Source organism: Crocuta crocuta, unplaced genomic scaffold, assembly GCF_008692635.1.
Source record: "Crocuta crocuta isolate KB4526 unplaced genomic scaffold, BGI_CrCroc_1.0 scaffold67, whole genome shotgun sequence".
Lineage (NCBI taxonomy): Eukaryota > Metazoa > Chordata > Mammalia > Carnivora > Hyaenidae > Crocuta > Crocuta crocuta.
In genome coordinates, this window is record NW_027531896.1 from 2,920,666 (window position 1) to 2,932,622 (window position 11,957).

Here is an 11,957-nt window from a genome sequence, read left to right on the forward strand (position 1 = left end):
AGATTGATAGGAGGGACGTCCACAGGTCTTCCGACTCTGACATTCGTGACTGAATCTTAGTGTGGGAGAGCCTGGAGCACGGCGGTTCCTTCCCACTCCCTAGCCCTCGCTGAAGACAGCAGCTGAAAACATTCTGCAGAATGACCATCCTGCCCTTCCTCCTGTGTCCCTCCCGCCCCCTGTGGTGCCGTCCAACTACCTCCTCTGGCCCCCAACTGCCGCACCTGACCACAAGGCAGGGCTAGCTTTAGACTGACTCTCAAACTGTCACAAATCCTCCAAACACACCCTTTGCGCATGCAGCCCTCTGCCCATTTCCTATCTTGCTTCTTGGTGTATTCTTGCTCTTCTCCCAAGACCCAGCCCCAAGGCCCCCTCCTCTGGGAAGCCCTCCTTTTCTTCTCTTGCCAGAGAGCCAGTCTCGGGCTTCTCTGGCCACTCTTGTCCCACTGACTGGCAATGAACAGGGACACGGAATAGACAAAGCAGGCAGGCAGGTGGGAAGGTGCCAGGCAGCCACGCCTAGGGGAGGAAAGGGCAACGGACCCTGGGAGGGAGCCCATGCTTAGAGATGCTATTCAAGTAGCTGAGAGACAATTACTCCTGGCAGCTCTTGGGCAACAAAGACACAGCTTGCTTATTACAAAATATCCTTTATTGATAAAATAGCTCAGACTTAAAAAAAAAAAAAAAAAAGCCTACATATCACAACAAGGGGGCCACAGGCAACAATAGCAAGGGGCACCCCCCGAACACACACAAGACCAGTCAGCAGATGTCAGGAGTCAGCCACTCCCCTGGTCCCAGCCCCTCCCCAAGGCAATGCCCTGGCCTCACACTGAGGCTGAGGAAGGAGCTAGACAGCCCCTCTCCCCAGAAGGGACTCTCTTTGGTCCCCTCCATTCTCTGCGCCGCAGAAAACTCCCTCAGCACCTCTCCAAATCTGGCCAGGCCCATCAGAGTGCTAACAGTGTCTTGGCTGCTCAGCCCTACCCCCCATGCCTGCTAGGTGCCCACTGGCTTAATGCTGAAGCCAGGCGCTCCTTGGAGAAGACTGGGAAACATCCTTCTGATGCTCCCAAGTCTCCTGGGTGCTAGGTCCTGGGGCCGCGGGGACAACCAGGAAGCAGAGGCCCTTGGAGCCTCATCAATGGGATGGAGCAACATGGCTGGGTCAGAGATGGCCAGCCGGCCCCCACCCAGGGTAGGAGCAGTTATACATCACAGGGACCCACATGAGGCTTGGAGACCTGCCTGGGCGCAGGAGCCCACGGGGCCCTCATTCACCTGTTCCAGCCCCAGCACCTGCCTGGGGGCCCTGTCACCCACCACAGGCTCTCATCTCAGACTGTTCTGATGGCGTGGGTATCTTTAACCATCTTGGGGAAACGATTTGCCTGCTTGATGACAAAAGACTTCTCCCCCACTGGAGGGCCCAAGCCACTGAAAACCCTCTTGGCATGGTGGGTGAAATGTCTAGAAGTCGTAATGCAGGAATAATAACTAAACCCTTGCAGGCACAAGAACATGTTCTCGAAGAAGTCATTTAACTGAAATAGTGGTTCTCTATGCCATTCCCCACTTCCAGTTTGGGGTAAGAATTCACACACCCCAGGCACAGAACAAAAGTCTACAGGAAGACAGGTGGTGGTAAACACAGAGAAAGGGGATTTTTATATCACCAAATAATCACATTTTCTGGTCCTCTAGTGCGTTCCCCCACGGAGCTCAAAGCTTTCTGCAAAGCCTTTCATCTCCTGCAGCAAGTAGGCGGCAAGCCATTGTCGCCGGGTTTTTGCAGGAGGTGAATGCTAGTGATCAGGGATGTCCTGTCGAGGCAGAGGCCAGGCCTCCAGACCACCCCACCAAGGTGAGGCACCCACTGGCACACATCCACCTGCCAGAGGGGTGCCAGGTAAGGAAAATGATTCCAGAGAAGGTTCTGGGCTTTAAAGGAGCTACAAATCTAAAACTAGGGGGAAAGGGAAGCAGGCCCAGAAACAGGGCCAGGCTGTAAACTCCCCATCCAGCGCCTGATGGGGACCACGGGCACCCATCGTGGATCCCTCGTTTCTGCCTCTTCCTCCTCCTCTTCAGCAGCAGGTCCTCCTGGGAAAAGCAGAAGGCTGGCTTCCTGCTCTTTACCAGGGGAAGATGAGAAACAAAGACACCAGGAGCAAGTGACCAGCCAGGGAACGAAGGGTCCTTGAGGAAGGAAAGCCCCCCCGCCGCATTGGCTTACAGGGTTCTGGGGTACTGGGAGGGAAGTGCTCTATCCTGGCCTGGCCTCAGCTACGTTCAGGAAGGTCCAAGCCTCATCTGTGGGCCTGTGCTCAGGCAGGGGGTAGAGATGTCCCCCCAAAGCCGAGCCAGCAATCAGAGGCTTCAGTTGGACCCCTGTGAACAGCACCCCTGCCCCTCCCCGGGGGGCTCCCAAGATGAAGCCTGCAGGACCCAGGCAGGGACCAGCAAGTCCCCAGGGAGGCGACCACGTAAAACAGGGCAAGAATCAGAGTGGCCCTGGGGCCACCTGGCACCAACCCCACACGGGCGGCAGGCAGGTGGCTCACCATGCCGTCTGGGTCCACTGGCGGCAAAGGATCCTTCGGAAGGCACGGCGAAAGTCCTGGTTAAAGATGGTGTAGATGACGGGGTTCAGCGAGCTGTTGCAGTAGCCGATCCAGAAGAAGAACTGGAAGAGGCCATGGGGCACCTTGCAGTGCTGTGGGCAGATGGCACCCAGGCTGTAGCTGAAGAAAAAGGGGAACCAGCAGAGCACGAAAACACCAATAACCACAGCCAGCACAAAGGTGAACCGCTTCTCCCGGGTCAGCTGTGCCCGCCGCCGCCACCACTGCCCACTGGAGGTGCCCACGCCCCTGCCCAGGAGCACCTGGCCACGGAGGGTTGCCAGCACCCGGGACCCCTGTGGCTGCTGCATGGGTGGGCTACAGGCAGAGGCAGGAGATGCTGGCAAGGCCTGAGGTTCACCCTCTTCCTCCTCCTCCTCCTCCTCCTCCTCCGCTTCTTCCTCTGGAGATGCCCCGCAAGCACCTTCCTTCTGACCCTGGCCTGAGTTGGGAAGGGCTGACCAGCTGGGTGGCGAGGCCGGGGTCCCAGGACCTTCAGGGGTATCCCCCTCCTCCTTCTCCCCAGTAGGCTTGGAGTGTCCGTTGGCCTCTCCAGAAGCAGCCAGAGAGGCCAGGGTCGGCACTTTGGTCGAAGCTCCAGTAGGGACTGGGCGGGGTTGCTTAGACTCACCCTCCCCAGGGCGACCCTTGGCCCAGGGACCTCTGCGGTGGCTGCGTTTGGCGATCAGGTAGATGCGCAGGTAGACGAGGATCATGATGAGGCAGGGTGCGAAGAAGGATCCAATGCTAGATGCCAGGATGTACCAGGCCTCTTGGTTGAGTTTGCACTGCGGGCGCCCTCGGGGCTGGGGCCCCTGGTCGCCCTTGTAGATAAGCGGCGGCAGGGAGATGACGGCTGCGATGAGCCACACGGTGAGGATGATGCACTTGATGCGGCGAGGGGTGCGCTTGGAGTTGTACTCCAGCGCACGACTCACGGCCCAGTACCGGTCCAGGCTGATGGCGCACAGATGCACGATGGACGAGGTACAGAAGAGCACGTCGAGCGCCAAGTACACCTCACACCACGTGCGCCGGAAGTACCAGTAGCCCAGCAGCTCGTTGGCCAGCGAGAAAGGGATGATGAGCGTGGCCACCAGGATGTCGGCGGCGGCCAGCGACACTAGGAACAGGTTCTGCGGGGCGCGCAGCGAGCGACTCGTCAGCACAGCCAAGATGACCAGCGCGTTGCCAAAGATGGTGAAAAGGATGAGGAACGTGATGACCGCCGCAATGGCCGCGGTGGCCTGCACCGAGTAGGGCTCCTGATGGTCCATGGCGGGGCGGGGCGCGGCCAGAGGGGTCGCTGCTCGCCCAGAGCGTGCTCAGCCAGAGACAGTGCCGTCCTACGCAGCTAGGCTAGAAGCGGGGGGTCGACCCCCTGGCGGCGCAGAAGGCGCTGGAGCCCCATGGCCAGGCCGAACCGGGCAAGGAGATCGAGGGATGCCTGGGGCCAGCCACCGCTCTCCTACATCCTCTTCCACCGACACCGGGCGTGCCTACCGTCCTCTCCGGAGAAGTTTTCCAAGTTGTCCCGCTGCCGTCCCCGCCCCGCCCGGGACCGGGGGAAAGTTGCACCCTCCCGCTCCGAGGCTGCGGGACGCTAGCTGGGGCCCGGGGCCCGGCGGGGGGCGTGCCGCCGGTGCTCAGAGGAGGCGCAGCAGCCAAGGCGCCCGTTCCGCTCGCTGGCTCTGGCCGGGAGCCGTGCCTGCAGGCAGCCCGCCGCGGCAGGGGAATGGGAGGAGAGCGGGCGCGCTGGAGGAGGGAGGAGACTGGAGGCGGGAGTAGGGGAAGGGGAGGGAGGCGGNCCCCTGGATGTGGGCCTCCGCCCTGGCGCTTCTACGACCCTTCTCCTCGGGGCCACGGGAGGTCAGAAACCGGCGTCTGGGGTCTTCGGGACTCCGGGAAAGACGCTTGCAGAAGTGGAAGGATTGGTGCGCACAGGGGGCTGGGACCCAGGCGAGACCTCTCTCCTGCAGACCGGGTCTGAGCACCAGGATCCGGGACGGTGGGCGCCCGCTGATCTCCACCCCCCCCACCCCTGCCGCCCAGGAGCCCCGAGGAGAGAGTGGGTGGGTGTATTGGGGCGCCGGCACATAGTGAACCACACCTCCTACCCGGTGCCCGAGAAGGAAGCCGAGTAGGAGTTAGGGGAGCGGGAAGACTGTCCTGGAACCCCTTCCCCAAATGCTTTCTCTCGCCGAGCGGATTCCGTCGGGCTTGCGGATCTCACAGAGGCGCGCCTGTGGCCAGGTTGCGAGCGCCCCCTGCCGCCGCCCGCGTGTAGAGAGAGCCCTCGGCCAGCCGGGAGACCCGCGTCCTCGCTGCCTTCTGGGGGGCCCTGAAAAGGCTCCCAAGGCCCGTGGGGCAAGCGAGTGCTCCACGATTTATGACTTCAGCTTTTCTGTCTTCCTCACAGCTGCCTCGGTTTCCTCCACTAAGGGCAAAGAGGTAAGAGGAAAACTGGCTTGGACTCCTCAGGAATGGAGACTTTGACGAGGGTGGGGTCTTTTTTAACACAGCTCAGAGAAAAAGTAGGTGTCAGGGGAAGCTATGATGGGAGAAGCATCGCTTTGTGTTTTGACACCACCCCTCTCCATCCCTGCTGATTCTGCACACCTCTCTTGGAATGGCTGTGGAAGGAGTTGGGTAAGAAATTTCAGATTAATCACCCGACCCCCCTCACCCTACTCTCTCTCCCTGTGGCCACTGCCACCAATGTCAGCCTGGGCAGCCTCAAGGGCACATTTTTTCACCACTTCTGGAGCCCCTGATGCTAGAAGCCCAGACTAGAGCCAGGCCCCATATTTATAGCCCACAGCTCTGCATGACATCCTCTGTATAAATAAGCATCAAGCCACTGCTGAAAGTAGGCCTCCTCCAAAGGACCTGGCTTTGAGACGGCATTCGTACCGGACCTCCCTTCCTGCCTGCTCCATCTTCATGGGACCACGGGATGACCGACCAGTGCCTGCAGGCAATATCTCACCCCTACCTAGGCTCCCACAGCAGGGGTGGAGGGGTGCCTCCATACAAGGCTGCCGCTGCCTCCTGCCATTCTACTCAGCTGCTTTCTTAGGTGGAGCACCCAACAGCCTGATGGTGGGAGAGGGCAGCCAGCCTCTCTCGCCTCCTACAGACACAGGTTTTATGGCTGCATCCCTCTCACCTGCTGGACTGCGCTGAGCCTGGGCCCTGAGGTTGCCAGAAATGGAGAAGTCTCAGTAGCCCCTTCCCTGCGAGAGGACTGAGGGGTGGCCCCCAGAGCTTGGAAAGCAGCCACTTAGGCAGGTTCCTGCCTTGTCTCTGAGACTCTTGTCCCAGGGCCCGGCGGGGGGGCGCGCTGAGGAGTCTGAGGGCCCAGGTGACCCACAGGGCATTAAGAGGGACCACTTTTTCATTCTCTCTACCCATACTCAGACTGGGGGGGGGGGCACTGGGTATCTCCCCAGATACTGCAACCAGCATCAGCCTTTTGTCTCCTGGCCCAAGTTTTCCTTGAAAGGCGAGGCTCCCAGGACCCGAAGGAGCTGAGGCCAGGGCTCCTCAGACTCTCTCCCTCCCCATTGGGCCTTCGCTGAAGGGGCAGCTCTGGGTCTACCAAGTGTCATGCCCTACTAGGCACAATCCTAGGTCAGGGGAGCCAGGGAGAGCCTACAGGCATCTATCTGTGAGGCTTAGCCCAGCCCCAGGGTCTGTCACCTGCTGCCACCTCCCAAATGTGCAGCTGGCTCTTGGGGCAGTGGAGACCATTACATGACTTGATTCCCACTCTTCTCTGCAGCCTCCATATCCCCCACATACACCTTCCAGTGCTGCCTGCTTGGCTCAACCCTGCACGAATCAGAGCCTCGGGCCATAGTGGGGCTTCCTTCAGCCCTTCTCCAACTAGACGGGACACCCCCCCACACCCCATTGTCATTCCCTTCCACCAGGGCTGGCAGAATTCAATCCCAGACCCAGCCAGCAGCTGCCTCAGAGCGTTCCCAGCCACCTGTGGTGGGAGAGGAAGACAAGTGATGGGCATGGGCTACCTGTTGGTCCCTGGGCATGCCCTGAGCTCCCACATCTCCAGTCCTTCCCAGGGGCTGGCTGCTCCCTTCCTTCTGTGTTTGGCGAGCCCCCCCACTCTCCAAGGTCCACTCACCTTTCACCCACTACCCCCTCAGAGAGAAAAAGATAACTTGCTTTCCAAGTTCTTTGATGCTATGTACACAGTACCACTTTCACACTCAGAGAGGTCTTGAGATGGTGGTGGATGGGTTTGCTGCATCACATGTCCCCCCCTCCCCCAACCCACTGGAGCACACATCCCTTCTCTGTCTCCAGTACCCAGCCAAGGCTGTTGAATGACAAGAGGGAGTGGCAGCCGGACATCCACGGATGACATCCACATGAGCCTTTCTCAGGTAATGTCCAAATTGAAGGTGCCCCCAAGGGATGCCTTTGGAAAGAGGGGCCGGGGGTGGAGGGAAGTTGACCTAGCACCATCTTTTCCAAAGACACAGGAACAGCCGTCCCATCCCTAGCTGTGAGAGCGCAGCGAGAGATGTGCCACCTTAGTTGATAGCACTGGAGCCACTTCTCCAGGCCTGAGAGAGGGGACTGGCCCCAGATTCTCCCGTGCCAGGGTTCCGCAGGGAGGATGCCCAGCTAGGCTTTGCACCCCAACTTTCCCCAGAAGCCCCAGCCTTTCAAATCCCTCGGACCTTATCCTCACACCACCTTGAATGACCCAACTTCCTCACCTTCCCAGACCCTTGAGTCACACCCTCTATAATGTAAGGCCACCACCCTTTCCTCCATCACACCTCACCCGACAAAACCCCCAACGCTGGTCAGACCTAAATCACCCACCTTGCTTTTGCTCGAGCGGCTGCTCTTTCCGGAGCAAAACACTCACTGCATCGACTGGCCTCGCTTTAAAGCCAGGACCACAAATCTCCAGACTTTCCTAGTGTGCCACCTTTCCCACTCCAGAATCCATATCCCTCTCATCCCCCTCACCCCACATGCCCTCCCCCACTCCAAGCTGTGACTTTGCCTCTGACTTAGAAGATGAAAGCCATTAGGCAGGAAATCACCCCCACAAGCACCTGCATCTGAGCGCCATCTCTGCTCTGAGGGCAAGTCCTCTGTATGTGGCCAGAACCCTGTCCTATCCCCCAGGCCTCTGCTCCTGCAATTATCACCCTCCGCTGTCACTCCTCCCCTGATCCAGGGCCAGCCCCTGCCCTGGGAAGCCCTCTATGTCTTCTGTAGCTGCTGCCTTCTCTAACCATTTGCTGCACTGTCTCTAACCCCTCACATTCTCTCCTTAACCCTCCACTGGGCACCTGCACCCTGTCCTCGGCTGAATCTACCGCTGGTGGGGCATCCGTGACCCCCTGCCTCGGAGTGTGTCCTCTTCATTTTCTCAGCACCATTTTAGACAACAGACTGCTCCCTTCCCCGGGAACACTGCAGGCTTGACTCCCTCCTCACAGGCCACCCCTTCCTTCTTAGTCCCCCCTTTTCCCCCCGAAACTCCGATCACCGATTCTCATGGAGAGTGGCGTTTGCCCCTTCTCCTCCAGGGACATTTGGCAATATGGCACTTGGAGAGATTTCTCAATTGTCACAAGAGGAAGGGGGGCGCTACTGGCATCTAGTGGGTCGTGGCCAATGATGCTGCTAAACACCTCACAATGTACAGGACGGCCCCCACAACGATTACGAGGCACAAAACACTAATAACGCTGAGACGGAGAAACCCTGGCCTAAATGTCGCAGCGCCCCCGTTCAGTCCTGGAGTCCCTCCTTCTTCTGGACCCAAACTCTTCTTGGTAATTTTATCTAGCGCATAGGTCCCACCTGGAGGCTGAAGACACCCCGAAGGACATCTCCAGCCCTGAACTCCAGGCTCATTCAGCCCGCACACTCTCTCCTCTCCTGAGGTCCCGGTGCTGTACGTGGGGTCCTCACACCCTGTGGTCAGTCACAAGTGTGGTTGCCTCAACCTCCAAAACATGCTCGAGAACCATCCATGTCTGCCCGCTCCCACAGTCCCCCTCACTCTGGCCTGTACAAATGTAGTGGCTTCCAGCTGTTCTTTCTACTTCCAGTCTATTTTCCACAGAGCATCCAGAGTGACTTTTTAAATCTCAGATCTTGCCACTCCCCTACTTAGACCCTCCAGCGGCCGCTCCCTGTTGCTCTTGGAATAAAACCATCCCTCACTAACCTCGCCCTGCCAACACCCCATCCCACGCCAATCACACCTTACTTCTTCCTGCCTCAGGGCCTTTGCACTGGTTATTTCCTTGGATTTCTTTTCCCCACAGGATAGTCCCTCCTGTCATTTGTGTCCCAGTTGAAATACCAACCAAAGGAATGGCCACCCCCATCATTTATCAATCTCCAATGCCTTATTTATCTGATCACTCTCCATCCCTCTCCCCCTCCCCCCAGTAAACTCCACAAGAATAGAAACCTTGCCTCGCTCACCCTGTCACTCCTAGTGCCTCTAGCCAAGACAGCCTGGCACCTCCTACAAGAGTCTGTCAACGGAGTGAACAGGTTGATGAGTGAGCCCACACAGCATGGCCCTAGGGGTTGAGGAATAGGCCACAGATCAGGGTCAGGGCCCCATCCAGAGCACACCCCTCATGCCAGGGCTCCGGGGGATGGACCACAGGGGCAGGGTGGTGCTCGTGGAATAGGCCTGGAGAACGGGATCTGTAGGGGTAGGTGGCTCCGCGGGGGAAGGGCAAAGGCAGCCTCATCCCTGATCATCCCCAAAGAGGGCGAAACACTCTTCCTCTTGAGCCGCCAGGCTCAGCCAGCCCCACCCTCTGGAAAACACACATGCTGAGACCAAAAGCCACATCCTGATGGAGGCTCATCACAGGCAGCCTCTAAGGGAGGGCCTCCTTGCAGACACCAACCACTTCACCTTCTCTGACCTACTGTGGCTGCCGAGAACCCCCAACCCAGGGCCAGAGGCCTGGCTCCACTGCTTAGACCCATAGATGCTAAGGCGGTCACACTCAGTTCTCTGATGAGCTGGGGCACTATGTACGCTCTCCATCTTTGCTTGGGACTCTCCCAGGGGAACAGTCACCCCGCTAGGAGCATACCACCCACTCTAAACTCCATCCTCCTCACGTGTCTGGGGAACAAGCAGAGGGACAGGGTTTTCCCCACCCGATGATCCTTCCCTGATGTGAATACTGGAGACCAGGTCCCAGTTCAGTGAGAAAATCCCTAAACTCAAGACTGAAACCCAAGACAGACTGAGGGCAGAGGCTCCAGCCTCCCGGGCATCCTATCCCAACTCGGCCCAGGAGGCTGGCAAAGGCCAAGCTCTCCCAGTAACTCAAGCAAGCCTCAGCCCTGCCCTGACGCCCCTCAGGCTCGCATCAGGCATGCCTGGCTGCCTCCCCCGCTCCTCCCCAGGAGAGTGGGTGTAACCACCTGAGGGCCCCTCCCAGGTCAGTCGGCAAGGTTAAATGCACTCATGCACAGGCATGCACACCTAGCTCTTAGAGCAAGTACCCAAGTTTATTTTTGCCTTCCCCCCCAAACATCTGAGGCACTCGGCCCCACTGGTGCAGGGCCCAGGCTCCTACTTCACTCCCACTCCACGCATGGCTTCCTGGGGCTTCTAACAGTCCATAAGGATAGTGCCACTCCAGGATTGGGGGCTCCTGGCCTGTAAGCCCCCATGGAGACCTTTTTCATCCCTGGAACAGCCCTCACACAGGAAAGCAGGAGCTAGGAATAGGGCTTTGCTGAAGGAAGAGAAGCAGGGTGACCCCCACCCCACCCTACCACCCCTTCACACCTTCCAGGGCCTCTTCTGGCCAAGTCCCTACATGGAGGGGAAGGTTCCTGGGAAAGCAGAGCAGGGTGGGAAGGGGCTTTGAATCCTGCAATCAGGGGCCTCCCATTCTTGCTGAGTTTCCCATTGTGCAGTGCTAGTGGGGGCCTCCATTCCTTCCTCACTGCCCCTCGGAGTAGCACCCCTGCAGCCAGAACCTTCCTGCACTGCAGGGGAGCAAGCTGGAAGCCTGTTGGGGAGCAGGGCTGGGGGCTACAGCTGCAGGGCAGCACTCCCAGCACCCAGACATCAGGGTTGGGAGGCTGCTCCCAGAAGCTATAGGCTCCCCCGCAAGTCCTGGCCCAAGGGAGAGACAAAGGCAGTATCTTAGCATGCAGGGGGTGCTGTGACTCATCCCCTCACCCTGATTCCCAGGGAACCTGCCTCTGCTCTCTCCCTTTTCCAGACCCTTGGCCCTGGAGAAGGTCACCTCCGATTCCCAGCAGCCTCCAGGACTGGGGCAGAAGTTGAGAGCAGGCAGAGCCAGTCATCTCTTGATAAACCTAGAAGTCTCCTCTGTCCCCAGAAGCCCTTAGGAGAACATATGGAGAAAGAAGGGGCAGAGGGAGAGTCCCAGGCCCCACACAGGTAGCCAGATTGGGGCTGGAAGACAGGGTGCTGCCAGGAGGGGGCTAGGGGTTATGCAGCCCAGCTACTCGAGATGGAGATTCCCTTCCCCCTTGGGGACAGAAGTCACAGGCTTGACTTCTGGGCATTCCCCTGAAAGGACTTTCAGGTTCATGTGCCCCTGGGAGATCTGGGCTCCCCAAAGCACCCTGGATGGGCACTGGCTGGTCTTCTGCTTCTGGAGATGCAGCAGGTGGTACAGAGGGCACTTGGGCTGGCCAGGACCTCTCTAGAGCAATACCAGGAATGCCTGCCCCAGGCCTGGAGTTTAGGGAGGAAGCTGGGGTCTGAAGCAGCCTTGCAGAGGCCTCCACACCCAACTTGCTCAGCACGGGGAGCGTCCACCTGCGTGGGCTCTCTCCAGGCCCTGCAACAACGCGCTGGCCTCTAGCCTCAGAGCCACTGGCATCGGGGCTCCCAGATTCTGCCAACAACACCTTCAGAAGCTGCTGCAGGTATGGCCTAGAGGTGGCAGTAGGGCTCCTACCATCGCTGTGGGGCTGGAACCCTGAAGCAGGAGAGAGAGGAGGTGATGTCCCAGAATCATAGAAGGAAAATGTGTGGCCTGGCTGTAGGAGCTAGAGTGACCTTCAGTTTCATTCGTAGGAATAGCTCAGCTCATTGGAGAGAACCTGCCTCACCCCTGCTAAGCCACTGCTCAATGCTTTCAAGACCCAAATTCTCAACCCCTAGAGACAAGGACCACAGAACCATCCCATTCCCTCCCCTCTTGGTCTCCTCAGTCACCATCAGGAAGTCCAGCCATAGGGCTCTTCCATGGCCTCCCACCCACCCCCACCCCCACCCAGCTGCTGGTGGTCAGCCCACCAGATAGCTGA

The 11,957-nt window shown here is 58.8% G+C and overlaps 2 protein-coding genes across 2 annotated transcripts in view; both read right to left on the reverse strand.

The window, feature by feature from the left end:
- Positions 1-693: 693 nt before the first annotated feature.
- On the reverse strand, positions 694-4,078 carry ADRA2B (adrenoceptor alpha 2B). The gene has a single exon (XM_077773461.1). It carries the CDS (start codon positions 3,905-3,907, stop codon positions 2,567-2,569), a length of 1,341 nt encoding a protein of 446 aa, XP_077629587.1. The 5' UTR covers positions 3,908-4,078; the 3' UTR covers positions 694-2,566.
- Positions 4,079-4,233: 155 nt separating this feature from the next.
- Positions 4,234-11,957, reverse strand: part of ASTL (astacin like metalloendopeptidase) — a 22,680-nt gene continuing 14,956 nt past the window's right edge. Inside the window, exons 9-11 of the mRNA XM_077773500.1 lie at positions 11,257-11,626; positions 6,289-6,378; positions 4,234-4,402 (exon numbers count right to left, since the gene is read on the reverse strand). Coding sequence (XP_077629626.1) covers positions 4,234-4,402; positions 6,289-6,378; positions 11,257-11,626 — 629 coding nt within the window. The remainder of the gene's footprint in view (positions 4,403-6,288; positions 6,379-11,256; positions 11,627-11,957) is intronic.

Bases quoted from the DNA above. Each gene is read 5' to 3' on its own strand.
- ADRA2B (XM_077773461.1), bottom strand. From the start codon at position 3,907: ATGGACCATCAGGAGCCCTACTCGGTGCAGGCCACCGCGGCCATTGCG.